This window comes from Pinus tabuliformis, chromosome Q (genome assembly GCF_031772625.1).
Source record: "Pinus tabuliformis cultivar Carrire ecotype Pingquan chromosome Q, CPIR1, whole genome shotgun sequence".
NCBI classification, from domain to species: Eukaryota; Viridiplantae; Streptophyta; class Pinopsida; order Pinales; family Pinaceae; genus Pinus; species Pinus tabuliformis.
This window is the reverse complement of record NC_142296.1, coordinates 415,179,927-415,199,133: the sequence shown is the minus strand read 5'-3', so window position 1 is coordinate 415,199,133 and position 19,207 is coordinate 415,179,927. Positions and strand designations below refer to the sequence as shown.

The following is a 19,207-nucleotide window of genomic DNA, read 5'->3' as shown; positions in this document are numbered from 1 at the left end:
ATGGATTTAACCCTTAAATGCCCCTATTACAATCAAATTGTGGAATATTAACTTTTGATATATGTTATTCCATTAATTTTAAGAGTTTAGTCTACAAATTTCTATATCCCCTCTTATTCTTGTTTTGAGTAGTTAGAAAAGAACTATTTCATTATGTGTTCATAAAGACTCAATTGCATAGTGGTACCCATTACAAATCTATCTAACCATTATTATTTTTTTGTAACCAGACATGTCAACAATTTGGTAGGTTTCGTACTTACGTGATACACGGTCAATTCCCACCGCCACCACTATACCTCTAGGCGCCTACATATGCCCTTTCCACAAATGTAGGAAATGGAGGGATTTAACATCGAACCTCCTGGCACATAACACTTCATTTTCGCGATCATGACGAATTAAGTTGCCCAAGAACTTACAATCCCATCTAACATAATTATAATTATGAGGTATCTATCTCAACTCATAATAGATGTAGGCTTGTAGAATTTTTATTCTTTTTTAAATGGACAATGAGATTGAATGCTAAAAGAATATGCTTCGTTTAAAATAACATGGACAATTACAATTTCAACCCTCCCTCTCCTCTTGCCTGTTACAAGAATTTTAACAATTTTTTTTTTTTTTTTGAAAAATTCGTCCCTTCATTTCCATGTTTTTGCCACATAGTTAATGGGCGCGTTCTCATTCCTTGAAAATATTAAACACTGAAATAAATTATGTTTAACGTGAACCATCAATAATTTACCTAATTTACCTCATATGAAATTTAATAGTTTTAATTAAAAAATGTACAAAATAAAATAAAATAAAAATGATAAGCAAATTTAAAATCAAAATATGAATAAAACCATGTACAAAATAAAATAAAAATTATAAACAAATTTAAAATCAAAATACAAATAAGTTTATGGTTGTTATCAAATTTAAGATCACATTGGCAATAATAGTTGCAGGATGGATGACATCCTAATACAAATAAATATCACTGAAAAATAATAAACATATATTAAGACACAACTAAAACTTCAATATTTGTGAAAATGTTAGAAAGCGAACAAAAGATGTGTTCATTGGAAGCTTAGTTTATGTAATCTAATTCATTTATTAATATAATTATACTAATCATAATATTTAAACAAAACATGAAAATAAAACATACCCAAAAAAACACCATCACAAGAAATCAAACTCTATATATCTATATAAATTGATTTTTGTTTTTAAATAAATCCCCTCCAAAATTCCACGGGGAAAAAGTTAAACAATAAAAACACAACTGGAAAAAGTTAAAAAGCAGAAAACATAACCTCAAACGTATATGAATTCGTTCTGGAATTTAAACTAAATGATTCGGAGGCTTCTTTCGAGTGAACTTGAGCCATACGTGAGCAGGGTGCAGGAGGAACTTTTACGATGATCCGCGTGACTTGCCTGCTTCTGTTCTCACTCATTCGAATAGAGTGCTTTCATTTACATACTCCTCTCGAGCCTGTGAGTATTCTTTTCAGCCCTTAGAACTCAAAATTCATATTGAGGAAAATTTTGCTAAATATTTTCCGTTTTACAATTCTGGTTGTATTCACCTCAAAGAATTCAAACTGAGTTCTTAAACAACGCATCGATTGCAACTTTTGGGGATGGATTTAGTCCATCTTTTCCAGCAGCTGCTATTCAGCTTATGGAAAATAGATGATCTGTTCAATTTGTGTTGTTGGATGAGCATACATTGCATCCGGTTTAGGGTATTTTCAAATGCTTTTTATCTGATGGTTTCTGTAAATAAGATTATGTATGTCTAAACCCTTGTAAAATAAAGGAGGCATTAAGGACTTTCTGTACAACTTTGAGGATTAATCCAACCATGTTTCTTTCCTGATTTGAGTGTGGCATTGATTGCAGATTTTATTTATTTCTCTTTTTGTTGGAAGAGAAAAATATTAAATCTATGTCAATGGCTGTTCGAGAAACGCCAGGACTCTAGAGGAGCCTTAGGACTTGGACATACCAAATGTCAAAGAGGGTTGTGGTCCAGTGGTTAAAAAGCTGAGTACTGACAGTGCTCAGAACTGGTAGACATGTTGCTGCGGTAACAGATTATCAGAATTAATTACTAAAGTTGAGACTGGGTGGGGGTTCTGGTGACCTGCGCCATAGCTTAGGGTAACCTTAGCTACTTGTATGGGAATTATACACATAATTTACATGTACAATCTCATGTACTTAGCAATCAATCAAAATTCCACGTCACAAAACAAGCATCACACAAAATCAACCAAGTGCAACCATAATTATGTCACACCGATGCAACAAACTCAATCAGCGTTCAATGTGACAAAACAAACATAATTGTCAAATTTCCAATTTATGGTAAGCAGATCTGTACCCCTATAAACCCTAGGCAACAGAAAATTACTGAACTAACAAAACAGTTGGAAGGAACGCTCCATCTACAAACACAGAGAGAGCAAATATTGCGTCACGAATCACATGTCTGTTTATTAACTCAGAAAACATAAATTACAACAGCCAAAAACTCAACTGTCAAACTCACTCAAATCTCTGAAGGCATAACTGAATGAATAACAGTCTACTCACGCTGCCTTATTTTATAGATTAAGGAAGGCAAGGGATATACAGAACTAGCCCATCTCTGCGATTGCCTAGGCTTAGAACACACGTAACCCCTAATTCAAATATTCCTTGAACAGTGTGTTCAAGTCTACCCAAGCAGATTTCCAGGAACAGAGTGCTCCGTTCTATTTATGGAAAAGTCTTCAACCCATGGGCCTTAGCTAAATCTTAGCTAAATCTGGAACATTTCTTAAGGCTGGCGCCTTTTCCTAAATCTAGAAAAGTCCCCAAGGTTGGTGCCTTTTTTTTTAAATTTGGAAAAGCTAAAATACGTACCTTCTAATTAAAGCAAAGGTTAAATCTGGAACATTTTAATAACAATGTAATATCCCAGGGAAATTTTTGCCATAGGGTTCCTTAAGTAACTAGGGTTTCAACAAAATTCCTTTTTCTTGTTCAGAAATGATATAAATAGTACATTCAGTAATACACATGAATAACAATATAATCTTCAGTAAGTAGCATTGCTCTCTTGACAACACCATAAATCATTTAATACAATGCTATAATTCAACCATTCAACAAATTCAACAGTTTCAGTATAGTTCCAAATTTAACAGTTTCTATTATAGTCCAAATTCAACAGAGCTTGATTAAAAAGCAACTGTTCTCTAACCAAGACCTGAGCTGTTCTAGACTAATCTGCAGGCTTTGAAAAATCCCTTGTGAGTTCTGACCAGAAGTAATACCTGAATATCCTTCGGTGGGATCTGTGGGAGAGGGTGGTCTAACTCTGTTTCAGGATCTGTCTCTGACTTTCCTCAGGAAACTCCTCCAAATTCTGTTTCCGGGCCACTGGATCATCTCAGGGAATTCCTTGTCTTCTATAGACTTAAATCAATCCTCTGAATAGCCACTGGGAGAGCTCGTTTCCTGCTTGAATGATATCTGTCTATGTTCAGAAGGTCTTGGATTGTTCCAGGGAGAATATCGCTGTTCTGTCCAGGACAACTTTGCATAACCTCAATCTCAGAGCCCTGTTCTACCTCAGGAGTTTGGTCAAGAATTTGCCTCAGTGTGGGAGCCGACCTGGACCTCAGGAAGGCTGAAGTGCCTCAGGGCTGCTCAATGTGTATAGCGAAATACCCTCTGCAATTCTGCCCAGAAGACTTTGCTTGATACAGAGAAGAAACTCCAAAAATGATCCTAAACAGTTCCACAAAAATGCTTGACCTTCCAACCAACTTTGATGCCTCTCTGCTAGGTAGTTTTCCTGCTTTTCCAGAACAGAACAAAAGAAGAAAAAAGGGGGAATTTACTAAGTAGGGTGGAGTCTTTCACCACTGAAATTAGTAGGAAAAAAGGGGTCTTGAAATCCTCAGAGCCACAGATCAGAAAAACAGATGTATTTGATCCAATGTTCGATGATGCCAATTTGATTTCCATTTTCTTCTATTTATAGATTTCTCCATGGGGTCCCAAATGTGAGGGGTTGTGAGTGCGCCCCCAATTTTGGGTGTTTTTGCCCCAGCCAACCCAACTTTTGCACAACGTTAACCCAACATTGGAAAAATTGGGTTTTACCCTTTTATCAAGACTATAGGCTATGGGGTCGGATGTTGAAAATGTAGCAAGTTAAGGTCTTTTGGCTTGTGCCTTAGCCAGTGAAGACCGCAAATTTGTCTTTCTCTTAGCATGAGTGTGAGCTCATGAGATAGACTTCAGTTACGGTGAGTTTATTTCCAGTTTACTGGAATGATCATCAAGATTGCATGCATAGAGTTGGAGCTTCAATTACATGGAGTCTTCTTCAGTTTGACTACAGAACAAGGTGGCAGTTACAAGTTCAGTTAGAACAAGTTAGTCTTTAGTGTTGATTGGAGAGAGAACGAGTTAAGACTCCAAGTGTTGATTGGAGAGAGGACGAGTAGAACTCTCAGTTAACTCACAATCAGAACTCGAACTTCTAAATTGATCTTGGTCTTCTTACACGCTCAAATTTTATCTATAGAGGACAATGAAGGTCCATAATTCACGAGTTTGTGACATCATTCTTTGTGTGTGTGTGCACAGAATTGAGGAGCTTGTGCGCTAAGATTTAGGAGCACAAGTGTGGTAAGAAATAGGGCCTCTAGTGCGCTAAGAAATAGGGCTCAAGTGCATTAGGAAATAGGAGGCCTAGTGCGCTAGGAAATAGGGGCTTGATGTGCGCAAGGATATAGGTGAAGTGCACAAGGATTGTGGAGCACAGGATCAAGGATTCTTAGGGCAAGTCAAGGCTATTTAGCAAGAGAACAAGTGTGTTCTCATAGACAGATTGCTAGCTGCAGAAAGTAGCGTGAATGTAATAGATCCAATTGCTCAAGAACAATCAATAAAATACCACAACAAAGAAAGCAGGTTCTCTCTTTTCGGTTTCCTGGGTAAACAAGTGTGTCAATTTGTGTGAATGTGTTTCTATCTCTCAATTATTTTGTGCTGCTTATAGATTGTTAAGAAACTTTGTACCTTGGTGAAAGTAAATTTGGTTTCAGTTTTCAGTTGCCTTGTTTTCAGTAATTCATCTAAGTAGTTGCAGAGTTTCAAGGAAATTTAACATGGTATCAGAGTAGAGTTCAACATAAAGACCAACACCAAATTGATTAGTCAGTGAAGAGCACAATTCGGTTTGAAGTCTCGTGCTAGAGTTTTTGAAGGGCAGTTTTTGGATAGCAGGATGTTGTTCTAAGGACTAAGGGAAGATCATTGTTTAGAGGGAGCCTCTAACTTCTACTCATGGAGGGAGCGGATCTCAGTGGTGTTGGAAGATAATGGGGTGCTAGAATTTGCGAAGAATCAAATAGTTCCACCTCAAGATGCCCAATAGTTGATCTAGCATAACAAGAATGACACCAAGGCCAGGAGGATCATTCTTGAGGGGGTCAAAGACCATATTGTCCCTCATCTCCATGGGAAGAAGACAACATACGAGATGTGGAAAGTCATCTTGGATCTGTATCAGGGTTCCAGTGATGTCAGGAAGCTTGCTTTGAAGGACAAGCTAAGAAATATCCGGATGAGCAAAGGAGAGCCCATCATTATGTATCTTTCCAAGTTCACCCAGGTTCGAGATGAGCTAGCTAGAGTGGGTGATACTGTAGCAAACAATGACCTTGTGAGTCTTGCGCTTCTGGGACTTCATAAGTCTTGGGAGAATTTCCAGGATGCAATCAGTGGCAGAGAGAATCTTCCCAATTGGGAAAGGCTATGGTCAGACTACGTCCAAGAAGAAATCCAAAGAGGGATGAGAGCTGGAAGATCAACAAAGATAGAGGACAGGGATAAATTTTCCCTAATAGGCAAAGGCAACAAAGCCGAGGAAGGTGTGAGTCCAGTCAGAAGGGCGAGAAGAAGAAGGAAGGTCTAAGCAAGATCAAATGCTTCCTTTGCCACGAGTTCGGGCACTATGCCACTAAGTGCACTAACCAAAAGAAGGGGTCTAGTAAGGGTCATGTGGCTGCGTCAGTTAAGGGATGCGTTTTCTTCTTAGTTCGAAAAGTATTTTTCATTGATAGCTTGCATGACAAGCTTAGTAGTCAGCAACGCATGTTACATTGATTTTGGAGCATCCTTCCACATGGCCGGGAACAAGGAGTATTTCAGCTAGCTGAAGTAGAAGGACATGCAGTTTCACATTGAGATAGGAGATGATGGCAAGTACCTAACCAAGGGAGTTGGTACTATCAGTTTTGAGAGGGAGTTTGGTAGCTCTCTCCATCTCTAGGATGTCCTCTATGTTCTAGCCTCCAGGCCTTAAGAAGAACCTTGTTTCAGTGGCTACCCTAGAGGACAAGGGTTATGATGTCATCTTCAGCAGAGGTAAGGCTTACCTCAAGCACTTAGATTTTGGATGCAGAATCTCTATAGGTTGCAGGTTGAGACATGAACAACCTTGCATAGTAAGGCAGGAAGTGCGCAGAGCAGATACGCAAGGGAACTTTGGCACAAATGCATGGGGCATTTACATCATGGGGTGTTGAAGATCCTTCAGCAAATAGCCACAGGACTACCACAATGCACATTTGACCAACATGATGTGTGCGAGGGGTGCACACTTGGTGTATGCCAAGTCATCTTTTAAGGGCAGAGACAACAAAGCCAAAGGGATTTTGGAGTTGGTACATTCAGACGTTTGTGGGCCATTTATGTCACTTTCATAGATGACTATTCTTGGAAAACATGGATCTTCTTTATGAAGAAGAAGGAGGAGGTCTTTTCCAAGTTCATGGAGTTTAAGGCATTGGTAGAAAACCTAATCGGGAAGAAGATCAAAGCATTGAAGAGTGATAATGGTGGGGAATATGTCTCCAATGCTTTTAGGGACGCGTGCGCCAAGGAGGGCATTAGGAGAGAGTTGACAACACTCAATAGCCTTTAGTAGAATGGAGTGGCTGAGAGGAAGAACCGTAGTATAGTTGGAGCGGCCAAGGCCATGTTACATGATCAGGGGTTGCCTATGTTCTTGTGGGCAGAGGCACGCAACACTGCAGTATTTCTGCAAAATACGAGTCCACACAGGGTGCTTGGACGAGTTACACCAGAGGAGGCTTTCATAGGCAAGAAGCTTGATGTTTCTCACTTCTGCATCTTTGGCACAAAAGTTTACTGCCATGTGGCTAAAGACAACAGGAAGAAGCTAGAGCCCACAACTAAAAGGGAATTTTCATGGGTTACAGTCATACATCTCTAGTGTACAGGGTGTATATACCATCACTCAAGAAGACAATTATCAAGCTGGATGTGAGGATTGAGGAGGACAGAGCTCTGAGGGATTCCTTGGAGCGAGAGCAAGTTGGAGTACATGAGGAGGAGCTCCCAAGCAGGAACCTCAACCAAGATCACATATTGAGTCTCAGCCAGGTGGCAAGAGGGCCTCACAACAAGATTACCAGGAGTCATTGTAGGATGAGGGGGAGAGGCCAGGACGAGTGGAGGCAACCACTTAGTTAGTGACTCCTTGCACAGGGAGGAAGAGACCTAAGTGGGTCAAGAGGTTGATATAGGAGGCCCAGGAGCAAGTTGAGACTCCTAGCTCTATGTTCAGGCAGAGCAAGTAGCCACAAAGGTACACTGGATATATGGCATTGATGACTGAGTTGTTGGACATAGAGCCTTCTTGTTATGAGGAGGCAACCTCTCAGTAGGTTTGGTGGGATGCCATGGTGGAGGAATATTCCTCCATCATGAAGAACGATGTCTAGGAGATTGTGCCACGACCAGAGGGCAAATCAGTAGTAGGCTCACGCTAGGTGTACAAGGTGAAGCATGGAGCAGATGGGAGTGTGGAGAAGTACAAGGCCAAGTTTGTGGCCAAGGGCTTCTCACAGGTTGAGGGCATCGACTATGATGAGATGTTTGCCCTAGTGGCTCATTATTCATCCATCAAGATGATTCTGGCACTTGTAGCTCAGATGGGGTGGAAGATCCACCAGATGGATGTGAAGACAACATTCCTCAATGGAGTGGTTGAGGAAGAGATTTATATGGAGCAGCTAGAGGGGTTTGAGACTTTCAGCAAAGACACTCATGTCTGTTTGCTGAAGAGAGCTCTTTATGGGCTCAAACAGGCTTTGAGAGCATGGTACACTCACATTGATAACTACCTTCGAGGATTAGGCTTCACTAAGAGTGAGGTGGATGCCAACTTGTACTACATCATGGTTGGAGGGCTTCTGCTCATTCTAGTGCTCTATGTTGACGATCTTATATTGACTGGAGCAGACAACTTGATCCAGGATTGCAAGGCAGATCTTGCAAGAGAGTTTGAGATGAAGGATGGGCTTATGCACTATTTCCTTGGGCTAGAGGTATGGCAGGGTGATGGGGAAATCTTCTTGGGGCAGGGGAAGTACACTATAGAGATCCTCAGGAGGTTTCATATGCAGGATTGCAGGCCCATGACCACGCCTCTAGTCACAAACTGGAGGAAGGTGGATGCTAGTAGAGGCCACATTATACAAGCAATTCATCATGTCGTTGATATACTTAGTTAACACACAACTTGACATATGTTTTGCAGTGAACCAATTGAGCCAGTTCATTATGGAGTTGACCAGAGTTCACTGGGTATGCGAAGCATGTTGTGAGGTATCTTAGAGGCACGACAAATAATGGATTATGGTACAAACAGGTTGATGGAGTGAGGCTTGAGGGCTTCATAGATGCAGATTGGGTAGGGAGCTCCATAGATCGAAATAGTACTTCAGGTTGCGTCTTCAACATTGGGTCAACAATTGTTCCCTGGTTGAACAGATCAGTTGCACTCAGTTTAGCAGAGGCTGAGTACATGGTTGCCAGTTTGGTAGTGTGTGAAGCTATCTGGATGAGGAAGTTGCTTGTAGGATTTTTTAAGCAGGGGATGGAGCCCACTGTGATACATTGTGAGAATCATAGTTGCATTAAGCTCTCTGAGAATCTAGTGTTTCATGATCGCTCCAAGCATATCGAGATCAGGTATCATCATCTCAAGGACTGTATACAAAAAGGGATAGTGAAGCTACCGTACATTCCAACAGAGAAGCAAACAACATATATCTTGACTAAGGCATTGGAAAGAGGCAATTTTGTCTATTTTAGAGATAAGTTGGGAATTGTACAAAATCCCTACCTCGCTAAGAGGGAGTGTTGAAAATGTGGCGAGTGAAGGTCTTTTGTCTTGTGCCTTAGCCAACGAAGACCAAGAATTTGTCTTCCTCTCAGCATGAGTGCGAGCTCATGAGATAGACTTCAATTACGGTGAGTTTATTTCCAGTTTATTGGAATGGTCATCAAGATTGCATGCGTAGAGTTGGAGATTTAGTTACGTGGAGTTTTCTTCAGTTTGACTACGGAACGAGGTGGCAGTTACAAGTTCAATTAGAACAAGTTAGTCTTCAGTGTTGATTGGAGAGAGAACGAGTTAAGACTCCAAATGTTGGTTGGAGAGAGGATGTGTAGAACTCTCAATTAACTCACAATTAGAACTCAAACTTCTAAATTGAACTAGGCCTTCTTGCATGCTCAAATTTTATCTATAAAGAGGAGGACAAAGGCACATAATTCATGAGTTTGTGAGATCATTCTTTGTGTGTGTGTGTAGAATTGAGGAGCTTGTGCGCTAAGATTTAGGAGCACAAGTGTGCTAAGAAATAGGGCCTCTAGTGTGCTAAGTGTTAGCCCTGAGGTGCAGTGCTGACTTTTTGAAGGTCAACGGGAAAATTCGGTTTGCTTTGCTGTTCGTAAAAGGGGACCCACATGGGCCATTTCCTACTCCTTACTTTAATCCGCTCCCACTTTACCCTTTCTCTTCCCTAACTTAACCTTCGCGCCCCAACAAATTCCTCTTTGGGCTTAGCTCCAAGCGCAATAGCCAAAATCCCCATAAAACCTCACCCATATGCCTTACGCGCCTATAGCACATTTCCCAAAGACATCTCGTACCTTCACCGCATCTTCATCGTTGATCTTTCCCTGCCAATCCAACAGTCCATGTCCCATCCGATACACCAACTTGTCCGACACTCCTTCGCCTTTATCACCCCCGCCAGATCTAACGGTCAGCGCCCATATCGCGCGAACAACAAGGGCGAAAAGTACATCGGGCGGTTTTTCTCTCCCCTCCGCTGCTACGTGTCGTCCACTGAATGGCATCGGGCGAGCTTTGACACTTACCATTTACTGCTCGATGCCCGCCCGATAAAAACCATTACCACTCAAATTAAACCACCTCGCACATTACCGTCCGCCACCTCCGCCGCCCGATAACCGTCTGATCCGCCTGCCTGAAGATCCAACGGCCCATACATATTCCGCTCACGTCATGACCACTAGCCTCCAAAAACGATCTCCGCCGCACATCTCCCTTGATCCGATGGCCACCATGCACGATCACTCACCATTGTTCATCTGCCCATGCACTCCATACCCCACGTCCTGTCTACTACACGAAGAAGAAGATGGCCGACTCTGTTAGTCTGGCGACAGTCTGACCATGAAACCGAATTAAAAGAAGAGCATGGCCGGGGGAGAAAAGGACACAACACGACTCAGCAACCGAATTAAATAGTTATGGAACTCCACCGCCATGATTAATCCGACCGCCTGGAGGACAGCACAGTACCAGAACTGATCAGGTTTTCGTAGTGGAGAAAGCAACTCCGTTCAAAGACGCTATCAGACAGTTAATGGTAGTTGGTGGTCAATTAAGACCCTCCTTCCCGAAACAGCTAAGAGCCATTGTAATGATAGATTATAAATAGCCAGAAGAAAGATGTAATTAGGGTTGGCAATTGTTTTTCAGTTCAACTTTTGGAGACTGTAGATATTCTGTAACTTGCAGCGTCTCATCTTCATTTTCAGCAATGCAAGCTTCTTTTGCTGTTAATTGCTCAATGCCCATTTCTCCTCTGTTCTAAGCTTGTGCTTGAAGTGTTGTATTCATGATTTCTTCTACGTCTAATACTAGATAACTGTCATCTTATCTCTGGATTAGACAATTGAATGTATCGGTGCATAGGTCACCAGGTTTCTTCTGTATCTAATGCAAGATAACTGTCATCTTATCTTTGCATTGATAGATTTGATTTGCAAGTTTCTTTACTAGTTGCAGCTGGCCATCATACATTTTGTATGCATATGCTGGTGTGGTTAGTATTTTTCGTCTATTCATCTAATTCCCAAATTGTTGAGCATTGGTGGTCTAAAGCATTGTAGTCTGAGGGTGTTCATGCATGTCTAGAGTGAAAACAGAGTAGAAGTGGTTATCTGGCTTGAACCAAACGATCACCCATCCCAATAAGTTCCTAGAACCATATCGAAGATTATATGTTACCAGGCATCTCTGAGTTACAACCTAGGAGAGTTTCTTGGAGCCCTAACATAATTGGCGCCGCTGCCGGGGAGAGGAGATTGAAGCTTAGCTTCCCTGGGAGACGACACGGATCCAACTTTGATGATAGATAAAGTCTGGACACATTTTTGGTTGTAATCATCTATCTGGCGACTCTACCAGAGGCCGAAACTCTTGGCGACTTCACATCACAGCTCTGGCTCAGTTTGTGAGGCACACTCGGAGGAATCCTCAGAAATCACCAGTTGACCCAGTACTTGACCTTGAGAAAATTATCAAGGAAAGAAAGACATCACAAAAGGGAACATCAAGATCAGGTAAACCTAAACAATCTTATGCATCTCTGCAAGAAAGGCTTGTAACAGAGCACATACATATTGAGAATATAGCCTCTAGTACGAGCAGTGAAGAGAAATTTTCAGAGATTCATAGAGCTCCTTATTCTTTAGGTCCTCCTTTGGATTTCATCCTAAAGGAAACCTCGCCTGCTGTCCATCATATTCCTTTAACCTTGTCAGTCATTTCTCAAATCCCTACCTTTCAGACTGCTAGCACTCTTTCATCTACCCCAGTCATGGCAGGCCCACAAGCACCCACCAAAATGGAAAGAATCATAGCTGCTAGGTATGGGCCCTTGGTATTGCCTACTCCTTGCCTACTCCTTTGAATGCCATGCCTGTAGGAGAATATCAGAAGTACATGCCTAAGTTCACTGGGACAAAAGGAGTCACAGCAGAGGAATATCTTGAGTCATTCTATAGCTATGCTGATAACCTAGATATTGGTGAAGATGATGTATGGATGAGAGTATTCGTCCAAAGCCTAGATGGAGAGGCTAGAAAATGGTTAAGAGAATTAACCCCTAGGTCTATAACAGACATTGAGGCCTTAGATGATGTGTTCCTAAAGCATTGGGGGATAAAAAAAGATCTGCTCTATTATCATACTGAGTTTGGCAACCTAAAAAGGGAAAATGGGGAGTCATTGTCCGATTTCAACAAAAGGTTCAACCACATGTATAGCAAGATACTAGCTGAAGTGAAACCTACTCCCACTTCTGCCAAGCTCACCTATGCCAATGCTTTTGATTCTGACTTCTGCCTGCTATTGAGAGAAAGAAGATGTGCTTCTCTGGCTGAGATGCAGGATGCAGCCTTGGAGGTAGAATCTAACATCATGGCTGCAAAGAAACTCAAAGGACATGCTGATCGAAGAAGACAGAGGGGTGAATCTTCTTCATCTTCAGACCCCAAGATAGACAAAATGACCAAGATGATAGAGTCATTGGCCTCTGAAATCTCCAAGCTGAAGGTTGAGCAGCATTCGGGGAAAGGAAGGGGTCCTAATACATTTGCTCCTAGAAACCTAAATCCATATAGGAGAGCAAATGAACAATTGCAGATCATGCAAAGGGGAAAAGAGGCCAGTGAAGAACAGAAGGTGAAGACTCCTTTCCAGAACGCAGTCATGGAGGAGGAGAAGTTCGATGAGGAGGATGAGATCCACTGCATGGAAGACGAAGGCAATGCTTCCTTTTTGACATTAGTTGCCTATGAGGAGTCATTACTCAAGGACCAGCCCAACCAAGGATGGGACAGAGAAGTTGTTCTGCAAATTGAAGATCAACATATAACCTGAGGTCAAGGATGAGTAGTGGCAAAGAAAGCCCTGTCCAAAGAGCTGCTATCCCCACAGAGCAGCAGATTAGCAAGCAAAAGCGACCAACAGCTGATCCCAACATCCTCAAAGCACCAGCTCAAGAGGTAAGAGGTCCTGACAAGTCCCCTTCCCCTTTCAGTTTTGAATCAGAAGTTTAGAAGTTGAAAATATCTGTACCTCTGATAGAACTGGTAAAGAATGAGGCCTTTAAAAAACCCATCCTTGATGCCCTTGAGCTCAAAGCCACATAAGCATCAAATGACTTTGTCAATTTGCAAGATGACAAGCCTGCAGTTGTCCTTAGCCCAATCACTGAACCTACTGATGACAGTTCCCCATCATTTTATGTATCCTTGACCATTCATGACAAAATCCTTTACAATTGCCTACTGGACACAGGCGCCAGTCATAACGTAATGCCCAAGGCTGTCATGGATGAGTTAGGCCTTGATATCACCAGAACTTATCATGACTTTTTCTCTTTCGATTCCAGAAAAGTGAAATGTCTAGGGTTGATCAAAGACTTGGCCATCACCTCATCTCAGCTGCCCATGAAGAGCATGATGATGGATATTGTTGTAGCTGATGTGCTCCCTAAGTTTGGCATGCTACTTTCCAGAGGATGGATTAAGAGGTTGGGTGGGACATTGCAAAATGACCTGTTCTATGCCACTGTCCCGGTTTTTGGGGGAGAAAACAGAAGGTTGTACAGGGAAGCCCAGCTGGCATATATCATCAGTGACGAAAAGAATCCCGCTAATCATCCCATTTATGCTGTGGACACTGATTTTGGAGCATGTATTCTCCAAATTGAAGAATCCCAGCTAGCCTCAGTGCAGCTCAAGAAACTAGTATGCCAGGTCAGGGAGAAGGAAGGGCCATAGAGTTGGGATATGTTCTTTGATGGAGCTTGCTCTAGGGAAGCTGCAGGAGCAGATGTAGTGATGGTATCCCCAACACAGGAATGCATACATCTGTCTTTCAAGCTGACTTTTCAGGTAACCAACAATATAGCAGAATATGAGGCTTTGATATTGGGCTTAAATGCTGCTAAAGAAATGGGAATCAAAGACATAAGGGTGTTTGGAGATGCCGATCTCATTATTCAACAAGTAAACAAAACGTTCCAAGCAAAGCACCCCAGGCTGAAAGCATACAAAGATGAGGTATGGAGGCTCAAAGATTCTTTTAGTAGCTTTTGTATCTCGTATATTCCTAGAGTCAAAAATCAACTTGCTGATTCCCTCGCTGTGTCTGCTAGCATGTTCATCCCTCCCATGCCCCCTAAATTGGCTTATGAAGTTCAGGTAAAATACAGACCATCTCTGCCCGATAATGTCAAATACTGGAAAGTTTTTGAGGATGATGATGAAGTCAATAGGTTTTTGCAAGTCATTGATGAATTCTCTGAAATGCAAATTGATCAAGAGAATGAAGCCATGGAGGAATGTCACCAGTCTCAGCTAAGAAACAAAATTGGCCAAGACAACATTGTACAATTGCCTAGTAACCATATACCTAAAGGGTTGGTGCCTTTAGAGAAGCTGTTTGACCATAATGATGTACCCTATAAGACTGCCCAAAAAGAAAATAAGTCTGCAGTCCATAGGCATAACATAGGGAGCCCAGATCATCCAAAGTATATAAATCTGTCCACCCACTTGTCTACTGCCCAAAGTTTTGAATATTGCACCCTAATGAAGCAATTTGCCAATGTCTTTGCCTGGGAATACAATGACCTTAAGACTTATGACAAAAACATCATTCAACATAAGATCCCACTGGAGAAAGACACCATCCCTTTCAAGCAGAAGCTGAGACCCATAAACCCTCTGCTACTTCCTTTGATTGAAAAGGAAATTAAGAAATTGTTGGTTGCCAAGATCATAGTTCCCCTGAGGTATTCGAAGTGGGTAGCCAACTTGGTAGTTGTGAGGAAGAAAAGTGGGGAAATCACGCTGTGTGTTGACTTCAGGAACCTGAACAAATGCTCTAAGAAAGACAACTATCCCCTGCCTAAGATGGAACATTTGCTGCAAAAGGTTTCAGGGGCTAGAAGGCAAACTTTTAAGGCACATTGTTTCTACTACAGGCGTCAGGATCGACCCAGAAAGAGTCAAAGCAATACAGACATTGTCTATTCCAAGGTCAAAGGAGGACATTCAATCCTTTTTGGGTAAGAGTCATGTCTTTCTTGGATCGGTTTTCAGGGTATAACCAAGTTGCTGTACATCCAGAGGACTAAGAAAAGACTGCCTTCACCACTTCTTGGGGCACTTTTATGTACTCCAAGATGCCTTTTGGATTGATGAATGCTGGGGCCACCTTTCAGAGGGCCATGGATATAGCTTTTGTGGGAGAAAATGACAAGTTTGTTTTGATTTGCCTTGACGATATAACAGTTTACTCCAACAGTCATTAGGATCACTTGCAGCATCTGAAGAAGGTGTTTTTGAAGTGCAGAAAGTTTGGGATTTCAGTAAATCCCAAGAAGTCACAGTTTGCTCTGGATGAAGGCAAACTTTTAGGGCACATTGTTTCTACTACAGGCGTCAGGATCGACCCAGAAAGAGTCAAAGCAATACAGACATTGTCTATTCCAAGGTCAAAGAAGGACATTCAATCCTTTTTGGGTAAGATAAACTTTGTAAGGAGGTTTATTCCCAATTTTGCAGAATTAGTGAAACATATCACCTCCATGCTGAAAAGGGATCAGAGATTAAATGGACCGATGCAGCAAGAAAATCTTTTGAAGCCATCAAAAGAGCTATTATGGAAGCTCCCACTCTGATTAGCCCGGACTATAACAAGGAGTTCCATATCTTCTCTTTTGCTTCCTGTGACACCCTTGCAACAGTCTTGTTGCAGAAGGATGATGAAGGTACAAAGCACCCAGTGGCCTTTTTCAGCAAAACTTTAAGGGATGCTGAATTAAGATATGACATTATTGAAAAACAGGCTTATGCTCTTATTAAGTCTTTAAAGGCATTCCGAATCTACATTTTGCACTCCAAGGTGATTGCCTATGTACCCTCTACCTCAGTAAAGGATGTCCTAACACAACCAGATGTTGATGGAAGAAGGGCTAAATGGATTGCAAAGCTCATTGAGTTCAACATAGAATTGAAGCCCACCAAGCTTGTTAAAGGCCAGGGTCTTGCTTGGCTGACGACTGAAGAAAATTGCATAGTGCTGGACATAAATTGCATGGGTGCAGATTCAGAAGTCGAACAAGCAGAGGAGGCAACAAAAGAACGAAGGCAGAACCAGTCTTTGGCTGAAAATCTGGCTTCTTGTGAATGGTATTCTAGAATAGCTCACTTCCTGCTGAAGCTAGAAATCCCTCTAGGGCTTAGCTCAAGTCAAGCCAGAACCATCAAGCTCAGAGCAACCAAGTTTTGTATTATTAAGAACTTGCTTTATTGGAGGGACCCATCTGGAATCCTCTTGAGATGTCTAGACAAAGAGCAATCTGTGGAAGTCATGCACCAATTCCATTCTAGCATCTGTGGAGGACATCATTATTGGAAAACCACAACCCACAAGATCTTGAGAGCTGGATATTATTGGCCCACTCTATTCTCTGATGTGTTTTCATTTGTGAAATCTTGTGACAAGTGCCAGAGGTTTGCAGGAAGGCAACAGCTGAAATCTTTGCCCCTGAAGCCAATACATACCAGTGGCCCTTTCCAGCAGTGGGGTTTGGATTTCATAGGGGAGATTAATCCACATTCTAGTGGCCAGCATAGATGGATTTTAGTAGCCATTGATTATTTTACCAAATGGATTGAGGCCATCCCCACTAAGAAAGTTGATCACCAGGTTGTCATGAAATTTTTGACAGAAAACATTTTCACCAGGTTTGGTTGCCCAAACAAATTGGTTACAGACAATGCAGCAGCTTTCAGGGCGAAGGAATTGGTGGACATGTGTGACTCAGTGGGCATTAAACTAGTGCATTCCACCTCATATTATCCTCAGGGTAATGGCCTAGCAGAATCATCCAATAAAAGCCTAGTAAGGATAATCAAAACGCTGCTGGAGGACAACAAGTAGAGTTGGGATTCCAAACTACAGTTTGCATTGTGGGCTGACAGGGTCACCACCAAGAAGTCCACAGGGAACTCTCCATTCAAGCTGGTATATGGCACTGAGGCTGTTTTCCCAATCCAATTGATCCTCCCTGTAGCCAAATTCTTGTAAGAAGAGCAGAACAAGGAAAGTGACATGGCAAGGAGGATGAGTGACTTGGCTGAAGTTCATCAGGCCAGAGATCAACTGATTGAGAGGTCTGCAATACATCAAAGAAAAATCAAGGAAGCTTTTGACAGAAAGGCAAAGATGGACAATCTTCAGGTTAGTGACTGGGTCCTCAAATGGGATGCACTGAAGGAAAAGAAAGGCAATCATGGTAAATTTGATGCTCTATGGATAGGGCCATTTGTCATTTCTCAGGTCCAAGGAAACAATACTTTCATGCTGCAAAGTTTGGAAGGAGAAACTGTTTTTGATGGCCCAGTCAATGGGCAGTTTTTGAAAGTTTATTTTGTTTAAGGCTTTTAGGCCTTAGTATTGTAAATATGTTATTTTTCAAAGTTTTAGTGTAGGCTTAGTAGACTCCATGCCCAATGGAATACTAGGTAATATTTCAGATCTTGTTTTTCATGTAAAAGGCAGTGGTCTATGGTTCTTGAAACCTCATAGGGAGGCTTTCATCCCCAGAAGGAGCCAGTGTTAGCTGTGAGGTGCAGTGCTGACTTTTTGAAGGTCAACGGGAAAATTCGGTCTGCTTTGCTGTTCGTAAAAGGGGACCTACACGGGCCATTTCCTACTCCTTACCTTAATTTGCTCCCACTTTACCCTTTCTCTTCCCTAACTTAACCTTCGTGCCTTGACAAATTCCTCTTTGGCCTTAGCCCCAAGCGTAATAGCCAAAATCCCCATAAAATCTCACCCATATGCCTTACGCGCCTATAGCACATTTCTCGAAGACATCTCGTACCTTCACCGCATCTTCACCGTTGATCTTTCCCCACCAATCCAACGGTCCATGTCCCATCCGATACACCAACTTGTCCGACACTCCTTCGCCGTTAGATCACCCCCGCCAGATCTAACGGTCAACGCCCATATCGCGCGGACAACAAGCGCGAAAAGTACCTGCCCGATGAAGGCGGTTTTTCTCTCCCCTCCACCGCTACGTGTCGTCCACTGAATGGCATCGGGTGAGCTTTGACACTTACCGTTTACCGCTCGATAAAAACCATTATCACTCAAACTAAACCACCCCGCACGTTACCGTCCGCGCATCTCCGCTGCCCGATAATCTTTCGATCCGCTTGCCTGAAGATCAACGGCTCAGACATATTCCGCTCACGTCATGACCGCTAGCCTCCAAAAACGATCTCCGCCGCACATCTCCCTTGATCTGACGGCCACAATGCACGATCACTCACCACCATTCATCTGCGCATGCACTCTATACCCCCCGTCCTGTCTGCTACACGAAGAAGAAGATGGCCGACTTTGTCAGTCTGGCGATAATCTGACCATGAAACTGAATTAAAAGAAGAGCATGGCCCGGGGAGAAAAGGACACAACACGACTCAACAACCAAATTAAACAGTCATGGAACTCCACCGCCATGATCAATCCGATCGCCTAGAGGATAGCACGGTACCAGAATTGATCAGGTTTTCGTAGTGGAGAAAGCAACTCCGTTCAAAGACGCTATCAGACAGTTAATGGTAGTTGGTGGTCAATTAAGACCTTCCATCCCTAAACGGCTAAGAGCCATTGTAATGATAGATTATAAATAGCCAGAAGAAAGATGTAATCAAGGTTGGCAATTGTGTTTCGGTTCAACTTTTGGAGACTGTAGATATTTTGTAACTTGCAGCGTCTCATCTTCATTTTCAGCAATGCAAGCTTCTTTTGCTGTTAATTGCTCAATGCCCATTTCTCCTATGTTCTAAGCTTGTGCCTGAAGTGTTGTATTCATGATTTCTTCTACGTCTAATACTAGATAACTGTCATCTTATCTCTGGATTAGACAATTGAATGTATCAGTGAGTAGGTCACTCAGGTTTCTTCTGTATCTAATGC

The 19,207-nt window shown here is 42.1% G+C and overlaps 1 protein-coding gene across 1 annotated transcript in view; it reads left to right on the top strand.

Moving 5' to 3' along the window:
• The first annotated feature begins 1,309 nt into the window (after positions 1-1,309).
• Positions 1,310-19,207, top strand: part of LOC149219956 (phosphatidylinositol-glycan biosynthesis class X-like protein) — a 232,382-nt gene continuing 214,484 nt past the window's right edge. Inside the window, exon 1 of the mRNA XM_089384582.1 lies at positions 1,310-1,497. Coding sequence (XP_089240708.1) covers positions 1,420-1,497 — 78 coding nt within the window. The 5' untranslated portion in view covers positions 1,310-1,419. The remainder of the gene's footprint in view (positions 1,498-19,207) is intronic.